This window comes from Diorhabda sublineata, chromosome 5 (genome assembly GCF_026230105.1).
Source record: "Diorhabda sublineata isolate icDioSubl1.1 chromosome 5, icDioSubl1.1, whole genome shotgun sequence".
Taxonomy (NCBI): domain Eukaryota; kingdom Metazoa; phylum Arthropoda; class Insecta; order Coleoptera; family Chrysomelidae; genus Diorhabda; species Diorhabda sublineata.
Window position 1 is genome coordinate 34717667 of NC_079478.1, and position 23228 is coordinate 34740894.

The 23228-nt window shown below is 32.1% G+C and overlaps 2 protein-coding genes across 3 annotated transcripts in view; both read right to left on the minus strand.

Annotated features, from left to right (window-relative positions):
• LOC130444121 (glycogen-binding subunit 76A) overlaps positions 1-15770 on the minus strand; it is a 32914-nt gene extending 17144 nt beyond the window's left edge. Inside the window, exons 1-2 of one of the 2 annotated variants that reach the window (XM_056779141.1) lie at positions 15473-15770; positions 1841-2079 (exon numbers count right to left, since the gene is read on the minus strand). In XM_056779141.1, the coding sequence (XP_056635119.1) occupies positions 1841-2063 (223 nt within the window). In that variant the 5' untranslated portion in view covers positions 2064-2079; positions 15473-15770. Of the gene's footprint in view, positions 1-1840; positions 2080-13938; positions 14050-15472 lie in introns of those variants that run through there. The other variant, XM_056779140.1, reaches the window with a different exon arrangement.
• Positions 15771-19227: 3457 nt separating this feature from the next.
• LOC130444111 (SUMO-activating enzyme subunit 2) lies at positions 19228-22488 on the minus strand. Its single transcript, XM_056779122.1, has 8 exons — positions 22199-22488; positions 21992-22146; positions 21645-21932; positions 21379-21590; positions 20372-20680; positions 19929-20293; positions 19683-19863; positions 19228-19456 (listed from the first exon to the last, which is right to left on the minus strand). Exons 1-8 carry the CDS (start codon positions 22322-22324, stop codon positions 19296-19298), a joined length of 1797 nt encoding a protein of 598 aa, XP_056635100.1. The 5' UTR covers positions 22325-22488; the 3' UTR covers positions 19228-19295.
• Between the last annotated feature and the right edge of the window lie 740 nt (positions 22489-23228).

The following is a 23228-nucleotide window of genomic DNA, read 5'->3' on the forward strand; positions in this document are numbered from 1 at the left end:
ACAAAATCAGTTAACCTGAAGCAGGCAAAAACTGTAAAAAAAGGTTGTGGAGGCAAGTTTTAATCAAAGTGTTCAGGAAATATTAACTTGGAGGATAGAAAAAAACTGTTATCTAATTCTCTAACTGATATGAATAAAAAAGAGACTTTATCTTAAAGCCAAATGGGTGAAGTAAAACCAAAGATGACTCGCACAGATCAGCAAATTATTCTCACAATTCCATCAACAGAAATATAGTAAAGGTTTGTAAAAAGATGTTTACTGATACATTATGCTTTAGCACAACTTTTTTAACTATTGTAAAAAAAGACGTCACCTACAGGCATTATTGAGCCAGATCTTAGGGGCAAACGTTTGAACCAACCCAAACCAGATCCTCAAATAGAGCCACTCTTGTAGGTCCGATACTAAAAGAGAATATATCGACGGAGATTTAAACCAAGCCGAAATCTACTGACTATAAAAAAGAAGCACAGCATAAGTGTGAAGAAATACTGTCTGTAAAAATTTAACATTTATTTTTCAACCAGAAAAGACCAGTGTTCCTTCTGCAAAAGCTACAACAATAGCCCAGAAGAAGAAAGGATCAACATGAAACAAGAGTTGGATTTACGCAAGAAAGAAAAAGAACTATCACGAGAAGAGAAAAAACATGATAAGGAAGCAACCAGGGAAGCAAATTCAAATCTTATTGTTTCTTGTTTCGATCCTCGGGCCGTTGTCCAATTACCAAAGGGCCAAGTATTAACCTTAAAATAACACTGCTGTAGAGCTGATAGAAGATTAGTCTTTTATCAAGACATGTAGTGGGAAAAATAAGAATAATGTTGGGCATACCCAAAACGAAGCAGATCTGATGCATTCACTGATCGAAAGACAAATGAAATTAGCCACTAAAAAGACGCCTTTTTATGTTCCTAGCTAGCTAGTTGCGGTAATGGAAATGGCTAAAAAAGAGGAGGATCAGTTAGTTGTCAAAGAAATGGATACACAAGATGTCCTGGATTGGAAGGAATAATGTGGGCGAATGATAAAATGTTTGAGGTTCGGAAGGATACAGGAAACACTGTTTTTCACAAAACATTTTATGAACAAAAAGACATGAAATCATTTAACTAGGATGACAAGATTGTGAATAAAAAAGATGGATATATAACAATAATTCCCAGAGGTTTATCGATCAAAACAGCAGATGAAAACTCACTTAAAACACCTAACACACTTAACACTTTAATTCTTAGAGTCAAACAAGCATACTCAATTCCCCCAGGTATAACTGTTTTGAAGAGAGCGGATCTATTGAGTTCATTGAGCTCATTCCACGTCCATACCGTCCATTTTGAAAATTTGAGAACTTCCACTGTTGGTGAAAACGACGAAAAATCTGAAGATGATGATGACTATACTAATTCAACAAACTAAAATCTTGTATATGATGATTCAACCTCCAATATCTAAAAAGTGTTGGTTTTGAGATGTGACAGTTTAGCACTAGGGCAGCGAAATGTGGACAATTTGTTTTGTTCCAGAAATTCCATATTTAGCCACTAACGAAATCAGTTTTCTTTATATAAGTATTAAAACTAATCTATACGTCGGATTCTCTTGAAATTTTGACAGCCGATATCTGAAACATGATGAAAACTAACACCGTAGTGAAAATCATTTTTCCGTCAAACCGCACTCGTATTTAGATGTCGTTTCTATACCAATTTCGTGCTCAATATCTTAGATCAAACTAGAATTCCCATCAGTATTTTTTTTACGAATCTATTAAATAATAAAACAAAACGTTGTACCCAAAAATTCTAGACAAATTTCTATTAATGATTTCACTAACCTAAAAATTGTTCCGGATTAGATGAATGAGCGGGTTGAGATAGAGTAATAGGGTTTTCGTTAGCTGCCAACCAGCTGCTTTCGTCTGCTGATCCATTATCGTCATGCGTACCTAAAGATTTCAACTTTGAGTGTAATCTTCTGGCAAAAGCTTCTGCTCGTCCTCTGCAGGACATCGCCAAAAATGAACCAAGTCCCCCGCACCTTTCTCCGTCGGATGCCATGAAGTAGGCAGATTATCTGTAAAAAAAAATTTAGTTCAACCATAACCAATAAAAAAAATATTGTCGATTCGATTCGTTAATGGACTGTTCCACTGTTTACATTCTATCTTAAAATAAATTATTTTGACCTTAAAGACATAAACTCAAGCCAAATTACGCAATTATCACAGCTGGGCGATCAATTAGAATATTTTGTAAATATATATTTATTATACTTATCGTAATTGAATTAATGAAAAAGTAAATAACCAAAAGTCAATCTAATTTCATTTAAATGCTCAACAAATGAAAGAAAAATGAATATTTTGGAAACGTGGTGATTTATTTTTCAAAATAGTCGATACACTAAACCTAGCGATGTTTCAACTTTTTAAAATTTATTTAATAAAAAAGTTTTTTCGAGATCTGCAAAATAGGCCTTCCGTGGACGCTATTACCTACTCAATTGATTCAAATTTCTTAAAGGCTATGGATTTTTTACAGTTTAGTAACAAAAAGAAGCCGCACGTGGTTAAATCTGGGAAATATGGTGGATGGAACAGCAGTTTGTAGACTAATTGGGGCTACGTCGATAGCGAAGGTTTTTTCTCGAATTAGCTCAATAATTCAGAGTAGTATATCCTGGTGACAGTTTTGATTTTGTCCAGAACAATCTTTGCCTTCTTTACAACAACTTGGGGTCCACAGTTTCGATTATCCTTTGGTTTAATTGAAAATACTTGAAATATAAACTATTTTTTGATAATTAATAAGGGAACGAGGATTAAAGACTGATTAAATGATATAGATTCGTTTGAATTCAAAATATATCTTATACTAGAAGTTAAGTTTTGAATTCCCAATTTACGGAAATATCTTACACAAACAATAACATTTTCTGTCAATTAGAAATGTTTATTTTTTCAAAAAACTTCAGGGTTACTTGAAAACCCTTAAACGGTCTTGGTATGACATATGATACCAACTGTTCAATAATTTTTTTAAAAATCGGCGGGAAACTTTTGGACCTGGTTCTTTCTGTCAGGGCAAGGGAATTTAATTGTAAATGTGTTGGTCACACTGTTTTACAAAAATCTTTAACAGCTCACATCTCATCAGAAAAATGGCGTCTCATCCTAAAAATGTAACTTGTTTTTTGTTATTGTACAAACAATTAGCTTCATAATGCAATTATGGAAAGGAAAAATCATGATAACTGATTTTTGTTTTAGAAAATAGAAAATAGAAAGATAAAATGACTTTTTTTTAAACAAAGTTAATACGTTTTTGATAACTAAATTGTTATTAAATTGTCTATTGATATTTATTATTTATAATACTATTTAAATGTAAAAAAAGGAAATAAAATATGTAATATTGGCTAAATTCTAGAAATTTTTAGCTAAATAACTATAAATCTCACTACCCCTAAACCAGCAAAGTATATTGGGACATATGGTTCAAAAATTGACATCTTACTTGAGGTCTAAATGATAGGAAATCATGACAACAAGAAAAAAAGTCATTGGTTAATGTCTTGCTAGTTTAAGGGTTGACACATTTTAAAAATTCTTCGTCACTTAATGATGATTAGGGTTTACCAACTGGATTATAAAAATTGATTTTCTGGAACCTGTTTTTTAACATTTTTTTCCTCACTTCCCCTCGTTGTTTATTTGTTTGTGTTCAAATCAGACATAACTTTGTTGTTTACCTTCCATCCCTGGAGAGATAACTTGAATGTCGAAACTGCGTTTTTAAGAAATTAGTTTTTATATGAAATTATTCATATGAATGAATCGTTTGTTCCAAAAGCTTTTATTCCAACTCAATCTTTATATCGCTATTCGGCTTCTATTTTACGTCAGCAGTTGGCAATAAAAACAATATTTTGCCAAAAATGTTCTGTAGGAGTATGGTTAGTACTTGAAATAAAAATAAATGCCAGATATAATCGAATACGTAAAAACTAAATTTAACTGAACCAGATTGCATTTACATTATAACTGAATGCAATAAATATTTCTACATTATTAAACAACAATGTAATTTAAATAATAAGAAAATTACTGATTCGAATAGGTTGGGTTGTACGAAGATTATAAACTGTTGAATCATTTTTCCTAAGATGGTCGTCGACGGATGTGACCTCCATCTTAAGTTTTTAAAGTAAGTATTTACTTTAGTCTATCAAGTAAATGTTACAGAAGAAATTTGTGATTTTGAACCAGAGCTACAATCTGTTCTGTGGTCATTCGTGAATTCGTATTATTTAACCAAAGCTGGATCTCTAAATCTTGGCTCAAACATAGCCCATCACAAGTACGACGAGAGATAAGTCACTTAGTTTTAAACCAATCCCAATTTATCATTTAATATCCAAAGCTGGTGTTCCCAATCTTATATCAAAGATAGACAATGACAAATATGTCTAAAGCTGGGTTTCCAAGACGTGGATCAAGTATTGGCCACTACAAGTACGACGAGAGATAAGTCACTTAGTTTTAAACCAATCCTAATTCAACATTTACTGTCCAAAGCTGGTGTTCCCAATCTTAGCTCAAAGATAGGCAATGAGAAATATGTCTAAAGCTGGGTTTCCAAGACGTGGATCAAGTATTGGCCACTACAAGTACGACGAGAGATAAGTCACTTAGTTTTAAACCAATCCTAATTTAACATTTACTGTCCAAAGCTGGTGTTCCCAATCTTAGCTCAAAGATAGGCAATGAGAAATATGTCTAAAGCTGGGTTTCCAAGACGTGGATCAAGTATTGGCCACTACAAGTACGACGAGAGATAAGTCACTTAGTTTTAAACCAATCCTAATTTAACATTTACTGTCCAAAGCTGGTGTTCCCAATCTTAGCTCAAAGATAGGCAATGAGAAATATGTCTAAAGCTGGGTTTCCAAGACGTGGATCAAGTATTGGCCACTACAAGTACGACGAGAGATAAGTCACTTAGTTTTAAACCAATCCTAATTTAACATTTACTGTCCAAAGCTGGTGTTCCCAATCTTAGCTCAAAGATAGGCAATGAGAAATATGTCTAAAGCTGGGTTTCCAAGACGTGGATCAAGTATTGGCCACTACAAGTACGACGAGAGATAAGTCACTTAGTTTTAAACCAATCCTAATTTAACATTTACTGTCCAAAGCTGGTGTTCCCAATCTTAGCTCAAAGATAGGCAATGAGAAATATGTCTAAAGCTGGGTTTCCAAGACGTGGATCAAGTATTGGCCACTACAAGTACGACGAGAGATAAGTCACTTAGTTTTAAACCAATCCTAATTTAACATTTACTGTCCAAAGCTGGTGTTCCCAATCTTAGCTCAAAGATAGGCAATGAGAAATATGTCTAAAGCTGGGTTTCCAAGACGTGGATCAAGTATTGGCCACTACAAGTACGACGAGAGATAAGTCACTTAGTTTTAAACCAATCCTAATTTAACATTTACTGTCCAAAGCTGGTGTTCCCAATCTTAGCTCAAAGATAGGCAATGAGAAATATGTCTAAAGCTGGGTTTCCAAGACGTGGATCAAGTATTGGCCACTACAAGTACGACGAGAGATAAGTCACTTAGTTTTAAACCAATCCTAATTTAACATTTACTGTCCAAAGCTGGTGTTCCCAATCTTAGCTCAAAGATAGGCAATGAGAAATATGTCTAAAGCTGGGTTTCCAAGACGTGGATCAAGTATTGGCCACTACAAGTACGACGAGAGATAAGTCACTTAGTTTTAAACCAATCCTAATTTAACATTTACTGTCCAAAGCTGGTGTTCCCAATCTTAGCTCAAAGATAGGCAATGAGAAATATGTCTAAAGCTGGGTTTCCAAGACGTGGATCAAGTATTGGCCACTACAAGTACGACGAGAGATAAGTCACTTAGTTTTAAACCAATCCTAATTTAACATTTACTGTCCAAAGCTGGTGTTCCCAATCTTAGCTCAAAGATAGACAATGATAAAAGTGTCTAAAGCTGGGTTTCCAAGACGTGGCTCAAGTATAGCCCACTACAAGTACAACGAGAGATAGAGATAAGTCACTCGGTTACAAACCAATCCCAATTTATCATTTGATATCCAAAGCTGGTGTTCCCAATCTTAGCTCAAAGATAGACAATGAGAAATAGGTCTAAAGCTGGGTTTCCAAGACGTGGCTCAAGTATAACCCATCACAAGTACGACTAAAGATAGGTCATTCAGTTTTAAACCTATCCTAATTCAACATTTACTGTCCAAAGCTGGTGTTCCCAATCTTAGCTCAAAGATAGGCAATGAGAAATATGTCTAAAGCTGGGTTTCCAAGACGTGGATCAAGTATTGGCCACTACAAGTACGACGAGAGATAAGTCACTTAGTTTTAAACCAATCCTAATTTAACATTTACTGTCCAAAGCTGGTGTTCCCAATCTTAGCTCAAAGATAGACAATGAGAAATATGTCTAAAGCTGGGTTTCCAAGACGTGGATCAAGTATTGGCCACTACAAGTACGACGAGAGATAAGTCACTTAGTTTTAAACCAATCCTAATTTAACATTTACTGTCCAAAGCTGGTGTTCCCAATCTTAGCTCAAAGATAGGCAATGAGAAATATGTCTAAAGCTGGGTTTCCAAGACGTGGATCAAGTATTGGCCACTACAAGTACGACGAGAGATAAGTCACTTAGTTTTAAACCAATCCTAATTTAACATTTACTGTCCAAAGCTGGTGTTCCCAATCTTAGCTCAAAGATAGGCAATGAGAAATATGTCTAAAGCTGGGTTTCCAAGACGTGGATCAAGTATTGGCCACTACAAGTACGACGAGAGATAAGTCACTTAGTTTTAAACCAATCCTAATTTAACATTTACTGTCCAAAGCTGGTGTTCCCAATCTTAGCTCAAAGATAGGCAATGAGAAATATGTCTAAAGCTGGGTTTCCAAGACGTGGATCAAGTATTGGCCACTACAAGTACGACGAGAGATAAGTCACTTAGTTTTAAACCAATCCTAATTTAACATTTACTGTCCAAAGCTGGTGTTCCCAATCTTAGCTCAAAGATAGGCAATGAGAAATATGTCTAAAGCTGGGTTTCCAAGACGTGGATCAAGTATTGGCCACTACAAGTACGACGAGAGATAAGTCACTTAGTTTTAAACCAATCCTAATTTAACATTTACTGTCCAAAGCTGGTGTTCCCAATCTTAGCTCAAAGATAGACAATGATAAAAGTGTCTAAAGCTGGGTTTCCAAGACGTGGCTCAAGTATAGCCCACTACAAGTACAACGAGAGATAGAGATAAGTCACTCGGTTACAAACCAATCCCAATTTATCATTTGATATCCAAAGCTGGTGTTCCCAATCTTAGCTCAAAGATAGACAATGAGAAATAGGTCTAAAGCTGGGTTTCCAAGACGTGGCTCAAGTATAACCCATCACAAGTACGACTAAAGATAGGTCATTCAGTTTTAAACCTATCCTAATTTAACATTTACTGTCCAAAGCTGGTGTTCCCAATCTTAGCTCAAAGATAGCCAATGAGAAATATGTCTAAAGCTGGGTTTCTAAGACGTGGATCAAGTATTGGCCACTACACCATATCAACCCTAGTCTACCATTCAATTGCCAAGTGATTTTCCCAGTTTTGAGACATTCCTGGTTTATCAATTGTTCGTTATGTCTTTCAATTTTGGTCCAAGGATTTAAAAGTATAAGCACAATCAAAGCTAGGCTACTCAGTGTTGGAAACACTCTGACCTATCAAGGAAATTGTCGATTTTAACCATTCTTGGTTATCTGCCAGAGATGAAGCTTAGAAATGGAGCAAACATTGTATTATATGGGTGAATCAAAGCCAAACATGACTTATACTGATTTTGTAGGGCTACTGTTTCATCTTGTTCTCTATATTATCTATACTGTGACTTTTCGTCGCTATTTCGTCTTAAATGATTTATGAATGAATGAACATTAGAATAAATAATTGTAATAACGTGACTATGATTATGTCTGAGTGATTTTTTTGAACTAATATATTTAAATATAGTCGTGGAATGGTTTTATTTTCTCGTAATATGATGTAGGAAAACTATTTTTGAAGTCACGAGACAAATCGTTGGCGTGTGAATATTTTATTTTCGGGAATATTAAAAATTGGAACTTCTGTAAATTTGATAATTCGCATAATTTCAAGATAAGTAATATGAATAAGTACAAATGTATAACTTTACAATGATTAATATAATTATTTGAAACTAAAAAATGAGGTTACTTTAAAAAGAAGTCGAGTAAAGTAACAGCGACATTTTCTCGTCATTTATTTTGGTTTATTTTTTTAAATTTATACGTTTCTAACTAGAAAAACCTGTTTTCAACTGGCAATCATAATGGTACGAAACTATGTAATCATTGTACTGCAATCGGTCATTAATGAATTATATTCATACGAGGATGGTCCCAGAAGTACCTGGTCCAATAGAAAATACAAAACTTTTGGAAAAAAAGATTTTTATTTTTTATCGTAATCTCCTTTTAGTTCCATACACTTTTTCCAGCCATCTTCAATAACTTCGACACTCTTTTTATAATAAGAATCGTCCGTATCCTCAAAATAACCAATAACTGTTGACACTGATCTATTTTTACAAGTCTGGGAGCTGAAAATAATCCGAGGGAGCTAAAACTAGCGAATAGGATGTATGATGTAGCAATTCAAACTTCAATACATTAATTTTGGACATTGAAATAACGGATGTATGAGCTGGTGTTTTGTCCTGATGAAACAACACTTTCTTCTTAGCCAAATGCGGCCTTTTTTGCTTGATTATTTACTCAAACGTTGCAATAAGTTCGCATAATACTCGCAGTTAATAGTTTTTCGTTTTTCAAGATAGTCATTGAGAATTATCCCAAAAAACCGACGCCATGAACTTGTCTGCAGATGGAACGGTCTTTGTCTTCTTTGGAGCCGGTTCTTCCATTTGAATCCATTGTTTTGATTGTTCGTTTGTTTTGGGTGTGAAGTGATGGACCAAAATTTGATCCATGGTTATGAAACATTGCCAAACACTCGATGGAAACATCTTCACGACACTGTTTTTGTTGTATTGTTAGCAAACGCGGCAGCCATCTTGCACACACCTTTGGTTTTTTATTTCTTATAAAAGGGCCTAAATAGGATTATGTAAAAGTACGAATTATTTTGGATAAAGGGAGTCAATACCCCCAAATATTTCGAATATCAAAACTATACCTAATAAAACAAAAATAAAATGCTCAGAGAAGTCAAGACTATGACTGACATAAATTAATTAATACCAGCTTTTACCCGCTGCTTCACTCGCATTGAATCCATTAAATAAGTATCAGAAATTATCATAATAGAAAAGAATGAACTCTCTAGCTATATCAGAACCTGAGATATAGATCTTTGAATGTAGAAAATTGCCAAAAACCTACAAAAATCCATAACTCCACATTGAATGTCCGCGCCTAGCTCCTCTCAAACTCAACCGATTTAAGTGTTCAAAACCTCAAAAGAAAGAAGGTATTTCAGCGAGTGTTCTTAAACCAAAAAGAACTCTGTAGCTGTATTAGAACCTGAGATATAGATCTTTGAATGTAGAAAAATTGCCAAAAACCTACAAAAATCATAACTCCACATTGAATGTCCGCGCCTAGCTCCTCTTCAACTCAAACGATTTAAGTGTTCAAAAACTCAAAAGAAAGAAGGTGTTTCAGCGAGTGTTCTTAAACCAAAAAGAACTCTGTAGCTGTATTAGAACCTGAGATATAGATCTTTGAATGTAGAAAAATTGCCAAAAACCTACAAAAATCATAACTCCACATTGAATGTCCGCGCCTAGCTCCTCTTCAACTCAAACGATTTAAGTGTTCAAAAACTCAAAAGAAAGAAGGTGTTTCAGCGAGTGTTCTTAAACCAAAAAGAACTCTGTAGCTGTATTAGAACCTGAGATATAGATCTTTGAATGTAGAAAAATTGCCAAAAACCTACAAAAATCATAACTCCACATTGAATGTCCGCGCCTAGCTCCTCTTCAACTCAAACGATTTAAGTGTTCAAAAACTCAAAAGAAAGAAGGTATTTCAGCGAGTGTTCTTAAACCAAAACGAAGTCTCTATCTTGAATAGAACCTGAGATATTGAGGATAGAAGGTGTGTATGTGAAAAACACCCATAAGTAATGTACAGGGGAAAATCGCATTTGAGTATAACTTGAGAATGGTGAAAATTTGATGAAATCCGATGGTTGATGGCTGATCTGTGCATCAATAGCTTTCATTGAAAAAAAAAATTAAGCAAATCGGTTGGGTAGAACGCCTGAACGGACTCTGAATGGAAATCATCAATTTTTTTAATATATAAGATGAATCAAATCAAACTAATCGAAAAAAGAACCGGGAGTTGGTCTATGGCTCTATGGGTAAACGACTTCGGAGTTGGTCTAGTCGAAAGAATCAAATATCAGTAAAAGAACTAGTAAACTTAAGAATCGACTCATTCGAGGAATCGGTCGGTTTTCGGGATCGACGAGAAAGTTGAACAAGTGAGGGAAGGCAAAAAGAGTCGCAGTTCTTCTTCTTCCCTACGGGACTCAGTCGCACCTCGGCATGCAAGGTCATACTCTCGAGTAATAAGTATTATTCGTATTGTTGTTATCTGATTCTGTGAGTCTTGTTATGTCAGCTTATACCACCTGGATTTTTCATTTGACGAATTGGCCTAAAATGTCTTTGGGGGAGGACTCGTCCTCCTGGACGACCCTGGATCCGTATTTGTCATGTCCAAATTTTCAGTTAATAGGCGAGGTACCGCACTAACTCGCGCTTTTTCAGTCGACTATCATCTAGTGGATTTTCTTCAACATTTTTGTAGTCGTCACCTCATTTGATAGACCACTGCGATTCTGGTCTTCGTAGGACGTACGGAGGAGCAGTCTCACTCAGAGTAGAATCTAGTTCAGCTTTTATATTTCTTGGGCTAAAACTTTCAAATAAAAGTCTTGTAACCCATAACGAAGACCAATTTTTTACATGTTTACAAATTCAATGAAAATTATAATATTAAATAAATAATAAATGCGAGTTTATAGCTCAAAGTGATACATTCTCAGTTCTCGACGTACTGGTTTTACATAACATTCTGTGTATAAAAATATCACGAATCCTAGTCCACAATTACGTCTCCAAAAATAGTGAAGTAACTTAATCTCGTTGACGTTGATCTCGAGTTTATGTTTTCTTTATGTCCCTTAGTTATAATTCTATTCCTTCGGGATACTCTTTCGATGACCTCCGCTAAGGGTCGTTGTACCGGTGAGCGACCTCAATAAGTTCCGGAGCAGTAGTGGGGGTGTTACATAGATAAAACGGAAATGCAGACACATTGTAATCTAATTTTATAGACGCATTCCTTAAAATAAAATTGTTTTACATAATAAATGCATCAGTTTTGTTTTTTTACGATTTTTGTTAGTTGAAATTCAATTTTTTGAAATAGTATTAGTTTTTACTCGTAGATAAAAAATAGTATTCAATTTGTGGTAATGGTAACAATTCACTTAACGAATTTGCGTGAATTATGGCCTACATTACCACTCGTTTAATAATATACTATAATTATTTAGCAATAATGTTAAGAATTGCTGTAAAAATAATGAATTGAACAAGTTTCTGTTTTTTACGATATTTAAGATAATTTTGAAGAGCTGGCAACATAGTTAGTATTCACAAGCTGTTTAGTAAAATAGAAGAAGCAATAAAATTTTCTGATTAAATATTTTGACATCGATTTATAAAATTATTAAATCAGGCACACTCACTAATCGTTTTTTGAGCATTTTGGAAATTCCAGTTAAAACTTTAAATCGGTTTTAGTCTTGACTATTCCATAAATCTTAATTTTCGTTCGATTCGACATTAAATATACTACGAGAGTTTTCTAAAAAGATGCCGACAACTGAGTATGTCAGAATTATCAATATCAAGTTTGGAAATATTGTTGCTAGGTTAAAATATGATTAAAAATCTATTTTTTGGCAAAAAAAGTTATTTCAAATCTCAAATAAATATGTAGTCGCTTCACATTTTGACAGGAATCTAATGACAAATGACTGTTGACAGAAGGGTTGCACTTTCAGTTTAAATGCGGGAAAATCAAAAAGTTGTTGACATATCTCTGGTATTATATTTCCAAAATTGTTTATACTGAACGATTTCGATTATTATAAATAGGTAATTCAAAGAGAAAAATAGTTTATTAACTCCGTTTTATCGAAATTCACAGTAGTGGTTTCGAAGTGATTTTCTTTAATAAAATTTTTATGTTCTATAATTGAATTATACACGTGTTAAAGCCGATTCATAAACTTGACTTTCCATTTGCCGTTGCCATTTGCGAGTGACGTTTGCTATTTGACGTTCGCAGCAAATTCTAACCTAAAAATTTTGTTATTCGTTTTGACGTTTGTGTACTGCTTTTTGTTTTGCTACGAACTACCGACGTCACCAACGGCGGACCAATCAGCAAACAGCGACGTCAAACTGCAACTATGAATGATCTTATACATTTCAATGTTTTTAATTTTATTTTAACAGCAAACGTCAACGGCAACGGCAAACGGAAAGCCAAGTTTTTGAATCGGCCTTTTTCTGTATGTGTAATATTCAAAAAGTGATACTTTACATTTAACTAAAAAGAAGTTATGAAAAAATGTTTCAAAATTTCTAGGTTATGTTTGTTTATAATTTGTTTTTAAAAAATTTTGGATAGTAAAATATGAGAAAAGGGCTTTTGTACATTCTATTCTTTGTAATATGACCGATTTCTATTTTTATAAATAGGTAATTCAAAGAGAAATATAGTTTATTATCTCCACTTTATCGAAATTCACAGTAGTAGTTTGGAAGTGGCTTGCTTAGATTTCTTTATTAAAATTTTTATGTTCTATAATTTTTTTCCACCCTGTATATTTTTTGGAGTTAGAATTTTCAGCGAATTTTTATAAAAAATCAACATTTAATAGAAGAATCGATGATAAAAATTTAGTTTCAACGATCTAAATACATAAGTAAATTTTGAAAAAAAAATTTGATACGAAATTTTGAAATTTGTAATAATATTTTGCAAAATTATTAGGCGTTTAAATATCAATTAAGAACATAATGGAATGTTAAATAGATATTCATCAAAATTATATTAAGCTCTACATTTAAGATTTAAAATCAAAATACCAAATAGAGCAGTTTAGATATAGATATAGATGAATCACCCTATATAAAGTACGATACTTGAAAAGCTAAAAAACATCAAGATTGAACGTGTAAAAAATTATGGTAAAAACTAAAACAATCAATACATTAACTAGGATTTAAAAACAAATTGAGAAATTCACATCTTCTGAAAACTAAAAAAGAATGTTCTTCAGATATTAAATGAAACATATCAATATCAATAACTGAAAAAACAAACTTATTTGCTCGTTTAATTACTTAATTAATAATAATGACTTTTGTAATTGATGTCTAAATTATTCACTTGGTGTATAGTAATTCGTGTTTGTTAATTTTATCAAAATTGAAATAAAAAAGTGTTAAATAAAATTGGCATACACACAGACATGTCATTATAAAAATAAAATGAAAAGACGCAGTATATTTTTAAAATAATGAAAAGCGAGGTTAAGTAATTATGATACTACAATAACATTCCATCATAATTATATTTCAATCGTTATCTTAGCATCTACACACAAAAATAACACTTATTATATATTTACACCGACCTACGACAACCGGAATAAATCAAGTAACCTCACAATTTTCTATCTCAGCGCATTCCGAACAAAAAAAACGAACAATATATAAAAAATTATGTAAACAAACCTCGAATCACAACAGTTCTTATTGGTACATGAAGACGTTGAACGTCTATTTTTCGACGTCGACGCTATAAGCGTCCGTAAAGTTTGGACACCAGCACCACACTCGATCAACAAGGGCGGCGCAAGGTCGAATTCGAATATTTCTACGACGTTGCCGGCGTTCGTAAACGATTTTCTCGGTAGATAAACGACGTTGAGAAGTCAACAAACTCATTGAAGTGTTTTAGTTCTATTATTGTAACAAACCGAAATGATTGAGAGAACTTCTGATGCGACTTTGTATTCGAACTGTATTTTATTGTTAACGTTTGAATCGGAATTCAGACCGTTCGCCTACGGTGACATTTTATTTTATTTGTTTCTAGATTAAATTATCTACATGTCAATAACGATTAAGTGAAAGCCAGATATTTTATGTAAATACTTGTTAATTAAAAAAAAAATTATTGTAAAAATGATATGAAAGAATAATAAAATACTATACTGAAAATCTTTTAAATACTAAAATAGTACTATTTGGTATTTGAAGTTGGTAGGCGTGGAATTTCCTACATGTTATGACAAGCGACAGACGACAGTGTCATTTTATATATAATCAGTGAGGAATACAAATATATTAGACTGTTTGTAATGAAATATCTGCGCCATAAAATTACAAAAACCCAATGCCACGATGTCGTGATTAATATAGATCGTGAAGCCGGTCCTCTTCTATGTTATTATTTTTGTAATCTATATACACGTTCATGTTTTTGTGACTTGTTTCTATAGAGGCGATTTCTAAGAAAGAATTTTTGTTTGTTTACTATAAAATAAGACATTTCCAGGAAATCGAAGATTCTAGAATATGATGATGTTGTATATAAAACGAGTTACTAACCGCAGGAGATTAAGTAAACAATATAAATATCCTAAACAAGATTACAGCTCATGTTCATTGGTCATGGCTAATGCTCATAATATACGAGGTATATTCAAAATATATGTTGAATCATGTATTTATTCTCAAAAAAATACAGTGCTTGGTTAATAAAGCGAATGTGAGTGAAAATAACGTTTCTTAGTAGCTAAAATAAACAATTGCTTATTTAATCCAGCAAACTTGTCCATTTTCATGTGTTTTTTAAGGTCGAAGGACATCGTTCTTCGTCCTTAGAAGACTCATTTCTACTTTTAAATATCACACATAACTTTAAGTAAATATTTATTACATTATTACTATACTTTTAGTCAACTTGAAATGAAACATAATCTCACTAACCTATAAATTTATTAATCATATTTTTGATTGCACCTCGTATATTCTAGCATTAATACAACTTAAGATAGTCATTGAAATGCGGCCTACTCCTGCTAAATCCACCATTTTGAAATTTTTTTACTGTAGATTCATATTTTCATAGGTTTTTATATAATTCAAACTAACCATATAATGACGTGAAGATATATGATGAAAACCGCCGTACACAACTTTAGCAGCAACGTGGTAGGTTTTTGTATAAAACTTATTTAAAAATAGAAAACCTTTTACTTACCTATTACCTCAAATTGTTCGAAATTATTATATCACATCACGTTTATCACGAACAACTCGGTAGATTTGTAAATCCGACAACACCGCGCTTGCAACGATACGAAAATGTTGTAGATGCTTCGAAGTGAAAAGTTGCACTCCTGTCCGCGTCGCTGGGCACACGCGTCTTAATAAAGATATTCTTAAATTTCTATTTTGAAACGAAGGAGGTTTTATTTTTTTTTCATATGATAGAAGTCATACGATTTCCTACACACCTTCTGTACAATTGTTGATGATCACATGTTCGATTGATGTATATACTAAAGGCTATTTAGGTTATCAGACGGGTCCGCAGGCGCGACCACGATGTATTTTCACGAGGTGAAATCGGGGTACGTACAGTGTGATGCAAGTCACACGACCCGGTTTATTTTCTTGATTTGTTTATAATTAAATAATGTATTAAAATGAATAGATTATCAATATAAACGTTCAGAAGTGCAATCGGTCGAAAAGAAAGTTTATTTACGAATTAAAATAATAATCTAAGGGATTTTAACACAAATCAACCCTAATTGCATAAATATCACAGTCCTATCGGAACATAATCTTTTTTGATTTAAGATTTTAAAATCTATTTTTAATAGTGACTTACTACTTTTTGTACTACCCTGTATCTTTGTAGTAAACAATTTGGTTAAGTACTCAAAATCATAATATTAACTAGCATCTTATGCTAGGTTAAAAATGAATTCCCACTATTTCATTTTTATTAATTATTTCACATGCAATAGAAATAAATAATAAAAACTATGATTATGAAAAAATGATGAATCCAAAAGTTTTTTCAAACGTTTAGAACCTTGTTTACATCATACAGTTGCTTGGATTGCTACGTTAGACAAAAAAAAATGGTGAAAAGACTAACGTCAAAACAGTCTTCCTCGATTCTTCATTTCCTTTGCTACTTTTAATGATTCCAAAAGTTTTTTCAAACGTTTAGAGCCTTGTTTTGACCATACAGTTGCATGGATTGCTATTTTGGACAAAAAAATGGTAAAACATTTGAAAGAACTAACGTTAAAACGATCTTTCTCGATTCTTTACTTCTATGACTGCTTTTAATGAACCCGGAAACGTTTTGAAACGTTTAGTATCTTACTTAGACCACACAGTTGCATAGATTGCTATTTAAGCTTAAAAACTAGTAAAACATGTAAAAGGACTAATGTCAAAACTATCTTGCTCGATTCTTCATTTCCTTGTCTGCTTTTAATGATTCCAAAAGCTTTTTCAAACGTTTAGAACCTTGCTAGGACCATACAGTTACATGAGTTGCAACTATAGCTGAGAAAATGGCAAAACATTCAAAAATATTAACATCAAAACGGTCTTGCAGTATTCTATATCCCGTTAGATAATTTTAATGACACCAAAAGAATGAAATAGTGTTTCCAGTAAGGAAAGGATAAAAAATAGCGTTTCCATTCTCTTTATATACTTTTTATAATTAAAATACAAATAGAATAAAAATTGATGAATTGGAATCGAGTTTAAAAATATTGAATCGAAAAGAAACACTGGTTGACATTAGTCTTAATAAATGTTTTGCCACTTTTCTTTTGCTTGTGAAAATAGGAGGAATGCAGTTCCTATTAGAATCTACAGTGAAATATTTTTTTATTTATTTTCTATTGAAACATATAAGATTACCACCAGCTTGCTTCATATAGAGGTGGATTAAGGATCTTTTGAAACATCATTGAATTGGAATTTAGGATATTTTATATGAAAATATTTTTAGTTTTAGAGAAGATGCAGAAGTAGATGTAAAAAATGAAAAAATCAAACCTAAAAAAATGTACAAGGGACATTTTGAATTCCAACTCCCAAAATCTAAATAGTTCTACCATCCTTAGTAGTACCACCTGATTAAAGAAGATCGAAAAAAATATTCAAATCACCTTCGAAAAATTACAGCTACAATGTAGTGAGCTCAGTAAACAGTTTATTTAAATTTTTGATTATTTATCCGTGAAGTTAACCTTGACAGTGAACCCAGTTATTTTAGACCAACAATACCATAATATTTACTAATGTGTTTATATTTTATGGACATTGGCGTAGACCCCGTTGAAATTTCAAGAGTTATAAAACTGAACATGACAATATTTTTGTTAATATAAAATAAAATAACCTAAAATCCAATTTGATAATTGGGTAACGGTTCAAAACGTCTTTAGTCCACTTCTATATGAAGCAAAATGTCTCACAGAACCTGCTCACTTTCTGATGTCTCTTGTCCTTTAGAACGTAAATGAAAAACATTTTGGTTCTTTAAATTAAAGAGTTACATGGATTGATACTCCAAAATGTTTTTAGTCCACCTCTATACAAAGCAAAATTGTGGTTATCCCTTGAAACTTTGCTCACTTTCTGATTTCCAAAAATCTCTTGTTCTTTAGAAAGTAGATAAAAAAATATATATATTCTGATTCCTTAGATCATAAAGTTACATAGACTGATTCTCCTAATTTCCCTATCAAAAAGATAATGGTAAAACATCTATTAGGACTAACGTTAATCAATGGGGATTTTCGAATCGCTTTATCAAAAGAAATCGAATTTCTGAAAAGCGATTCCTTTCATATTTTCTTATGAAGTAATAATCAAAAAGAATAGAAATTATTCCCGTTTCTTGGAAAATAATTAAAATCCTTTCAAAATCTTTTGAAAGAATTGATAAATGGATTATACAGACATGCAAATTAATTTTGTCGTTAGTTCTTTTAAATGCTTTACCATTTTTTTGTCCAAAATAGCAATACATGCAACTGTATGGTCTAAACAAGGTTCTAGACGTTTGAAAAAACTTTTAAATCCATTAAAAGCAACGAAGGAAATGAAGAATTGAGCAAAAACGTTTTGACGTTAGTCCTTTAGTTTCTCAGATGTTCTCAACTATCAATTTTTTATTAATATCGTTTTATCCTCTTTCCTTATGTATTTTACCTCACAATATTAATAAGTTTCTATATTCCTATATATTTTTTGGAATCTTTACCCCCTCTTCCAATTCATTAATCCTTATTTTTCTCTATTTTTTGTAGCGCCTTTTCACTTCTTTCCTAAGTCATTAAAACAATGATTCTGCTTGTTCTAAAATATTAATTTCGTTTTATTCTATTTCCTCAAGTATTTCACTTTTCAATTTAAATGTTGTTGCATTTTCTTTCAATTATCACCTGAATTCTTTTCATAATTTTTCTTTGGTCTCTTTCCTGCTACTTCTAATTCTTTTATGTACATTTCTACTTATATTTTTTAGAATATTTCCTTTCTTCTACTTTGCAGTGCTCTTTTGATTTCTTCATTTAATCTGTTATTGAAATATTGATTCAATTTTGTTCTTTTATTAACAAACCTTCATTTTCAATCAATATAACTCTCTTTATATTTTCCACTTTACAATATTATTTTGCATTTCCTTGTCTTTTTTCTTACAATTTTCTTCTGTTATTTAATTTTTTTACTGCCTCTTCCAATCCTTATATTTATTCCTTCTCCCATTTTCCTATATTTATTCCATTTTATTCCTTATTTATAAATATCGTTGTATCCTCTTTCCTTGTCTTCCATCTTAAATTATATTTTTCTTTTCCTTCCTATTCAATTGCTATTCTATCTTCCACTTTCCAGTATGTTCTACACCTTTAACAATTAATGGTTCTAATGTCCAACTAAGAATATAAAAGAAATAATGGATACATCAAATAAAAATTTGAAAAAATGATTCTATATTATCAAAACACAAAACATAAAGAGGAAATTAATTAAAATCTCTAGGCTTCTACGATTGATATATCATCATCCTCATCTGGAGGGTTGAGTTTTCTTCGTTTTGACGAACCTTCTTGGGGATCCTCATCTACAATCATTAGATCATCTTCATCGCTCTCAGCTTCTTTCTTATCGTCACCATTTTTCTCACCAGCTGCATCACCTATTAAAAATTATAATATTACCAATATATATAGTATTTTATGAGGGATTTAAAAATTATATAGTATTAGCATAAATATATGATTTAATTGAGGATCATTTAAACTACTATGAAATTTTGTTTAAAAATTGTAAATCACTAATTATATAATTGAACAAGGGATCACTTGAACTACTATCTAAGTGAAAATATATTTTTTTGAGAAAAAAAAATCATATTATGTTACCATTTTCTTTGGCTTTCAATTCATCTGGATTAGCGACGACTTTATAAGGTGGATCATCTTTTTCTTTAGCTTCATAATGGTTAACAGCAACCGTTAGTTCGTAATTCTGTAGAAAATCATCACATTTCAAGATGCTACCATCAACGATTCCAATTTCCTTAAGTTTTTTATCGTTATTCACCTAATTAATAAATATATATAAATCAATTAATGCCCAAATGATATTGAAATAAAACCAAATCTCACCTCAGTTTCTCCTTCTTCCGAAGATATAACCACGGTTCCTTTACCGTCTAAAACAGCGTCGGGTGCTACCATATTGAGACTCTTCTTCAATAATTCCATTTCGAATTCTTTTACTGTCATACTTTCCACATTAACAAAAACGTTTACGAACGGTTGAGGACTGCAAACGTAACATTTCGGATTGGCTTGTGTTATTTGTTTGTCTGCGGCGAGTATGAATTTCGAATGAATGGATTTTTGTCTCAGATAGATAGAAGGACATTTTTGGTACTGTCTCAGTAACACTCTGACAGCATTAAGTACTACTAAACCAGCAATCATGGCATTGGCAGTAGCAATAGCTGGAATTATGTTACCGGCGATGGCTAAAACATATTTCAATATAAATATCAAAACTATAATTCTCTATAAAGTTAAAAATTCAATTATAATAAAATTCTTACATTTGATGGAGAATCTCGTTTGTGTAGGTATGGAAAAAATATGAGCTCTTATATTGGCACAAGCTGTTACGAAATCCATACAAGTTCCAATATCTTTATCCCAAACCAAAAATTTCTTATCCTTCAAATCCTCTTTTAATTTCGAAGTGACTTCTGCAAATATCTGCGTACATTTTTTTAAAGACCAAACCTTCATGTCTGTTACTTTGACATTATCTACTTCAACTTCTTCTTGGGCATCACCACCATGAGAAGCAGCTTGTTGCCATGAAAGTGGAACAGGAGGCTTCCGTGTCTTCCACAAGTTTTCTAACAGAAAATAAAAAGTTTTAAATTGCTCATTTGTTAGATATAAAGAGGAGATTAAAAAGTATGAGGAAAATATTACGGAACAGTCAAAAACTGAAATATGATCATAAGAACAAAGAGTGAAGACTTGATGAAGTGATGTGGGGTATGTAAATACCCAGTGGAAAGGTAAATATTTACCCTAAATTTTGTTTTGTTTTTTCAATTTTTTTTTATATCCTTAAAAAGTCAATAAAATCCATATGAAAAAATGGATAGTCAACATGTTCTCCATTGTTCTTAACGTTAGTTTCAAAAATGCCTAAAATTTAGGCTTCTAAACCAAAATACCCCCTCAAGAGGTTTAAACCCTTTGAGTTAGTGCAATAATCATTTAGTGAGAAAGCAAAGAATAGTGGGGTAAGTCTAACACACTGGTTTTAGTGTGTAAGACCCTAATTTTAAGTTTATGTTGGTAATTTAGGTTAGAATAATATTTTGATTTACATTCATCTGGGGTATTTATAAATAAAAAAAAATACAACAATAACTGTATATAAGCAAATCTTTGTAATGTCAAAACGATTAGAATGCACAAACCACAACAATCATAATTTACATAGAAAAAAGTTTTTTGGACACATAACAAGATGTCAGATAAACAATGAAATTTTTTATTCAAAAATGCACAAAACTAATTAATTATTGTACCAACTTACCCATTTTCAACAAATATTCAATATCAGTTTTGAAAAACTTATCGAACAATTGAGCAGGATCATAATTAATTTCTTGAGCCCATTGCCTTGTTGATGTTCTCTTAATATTTCCTGTTTCAGTTTCAGTGTGTTCTTGGCCTTCCACTTTAGCTTCCGGATCTTCTGTATCCGGGGAAACATCTTGATCAGGATCTTCTTCACCAAATAACTGACTAAAACAAAAATTGATCGTTAAATTATTTTTTTTTAATATATAAAGTACATACTTGAATAGATGTTTAGCCCATACAATGCAATGTACAGGTTCAGAAGGGGTGTTCCTTATCGTGCATCCGGGAAATGTTTTCTGAGGTGGTTTAGGTTGGCATTCATAGCACTGAGTTACTCCTTTTTTAATTAGTTCTACTTGTCCTGAATAACCTGATGTTCCAGATTCTATTAAAGGAACGTCTGCTGCTAGACACATACGATTGACGTGGTTCCTTGCTGCCCTGTTATCTAATGCATTTAAAACAATGTTGAATTTTTTGAAAAAATTAACACCATAATCCTGACTGCAAATGTAAAAAAAAATTAGTTTCGTACCTAAAAAATTTAATAATTATATATTTACCTGGTAATGCTGTCGTGATAAGCTGTAATATTAATATCGGGGTTATAATTTAGGATACTTTGACGAGCTACAACTGCTTTAGGTTTACCAACATGTTCTTTTCGAAATAAGAATTGTCGGTTAAGATTACTTACGTCAATAGTATCGAGATCAATCTAAAAAAAACATTTTTATTAATAAGAACGTTTGGGACTATTAGATACTTACAATTTCAATTGTTTTGAACCCAGATAGTGCTAAGTTTTTTAAAACTTCACATCCGATTCCTCCTGCACCTACAACCAAAACTTTAGCATCTGCAACAGCCTTTTTATTATCTTCAGAGACTGTCATGTTTTTTCTTACTAATGATCCCTACTTTTTAATAACAAGTTATACTATGGGGAATATAAAATTTTTGTATAAATTTATAAATTAAACACAAACAAATTCGCAGATTTCATTAGAGACGCCGGTATAATTGACAGCTTATGACATTTACTTATAGATTTGACATTAAGGCATTATTTCGCGAGCAATAATTTAGTGTTTATTACATTAGAAGTTTAATCCAAGAGATGGCACTTATATTCAAATGGTACTATAACTAATGAAATATTTTCTTTTCTTTTAGCATTAAATATATCATTTTTTTCACAATTATTACACTATTTAGGACAGAATTAGTTTTCTCCGGTCTAATTTCCCGAGACTGTAGTAAGAATTACGCAAATTAGAGTAGAAGTGAACTATCCTCTTTAGGTGAAGTTTAAGCTTTAAAAGTCAATTTAAACTTCAAACGTCAGTTTAAACTTCAAACGTCAGATTAAACCACAGATATCGACTTCATGTTTTATAGATGACGTTCAAACTTTAATCCAATATGGAACTAATAATTGTAACCTTTCTTTCAGAGTGTTCTCGTTATTATCTTGAGTAAAAGGTAGAAAAATCATCAACATTGTCGATTTACTTAAAACTTATGTAGAACTAGCAGGTAAATAATTTTTTTTTATAAACATTTCATTAACGGATTTTTTTCTTTCTTAAAAGTAGGGATATATTTCAGCTAGGGCGACAACTGATAAGAAATGGTGGTTAAATTTTGTTCATTCTTGGTTTAAGCTAGGGTTTAATCCGAAGCTTAAACTTTAGTTTAATCTCAAGTTTTACACTAAGTTGTAAAATTACGCCCTACCAAAAGAATCAATGACAGATATAAAGAAACTGAATTATATTTGAGACTATTAAATTTGAA

What these genes read in the sequence shown, in the direction of transcription:
- LOC130444111 (XM_056779122.1), bottom strand. Translation starts at nt 22,324, where the DNA reads ATGACAGTCTCTGAAGATAATAAAAAGGCTGTTGCAGATGCTAAAGTT. An exon ending in TGGGCTAAACATCTATTCAA is followed by an intron (nt 21,591 to 21,644) that starts GTATGTACTTTA and finishes TTTTTGTTTTAG; the next exon opens with TCAGTTATTTGGTGAAGAAG. An exon ending in CGGAAGAAGGAGAAACTGAG is followed by an intron (nt 19,864 to 19,928) that starts GTGAGATTTGGT and finishes TTTATTAATTAG; the next exon opens with GTGAATAACGATAAAAAACT.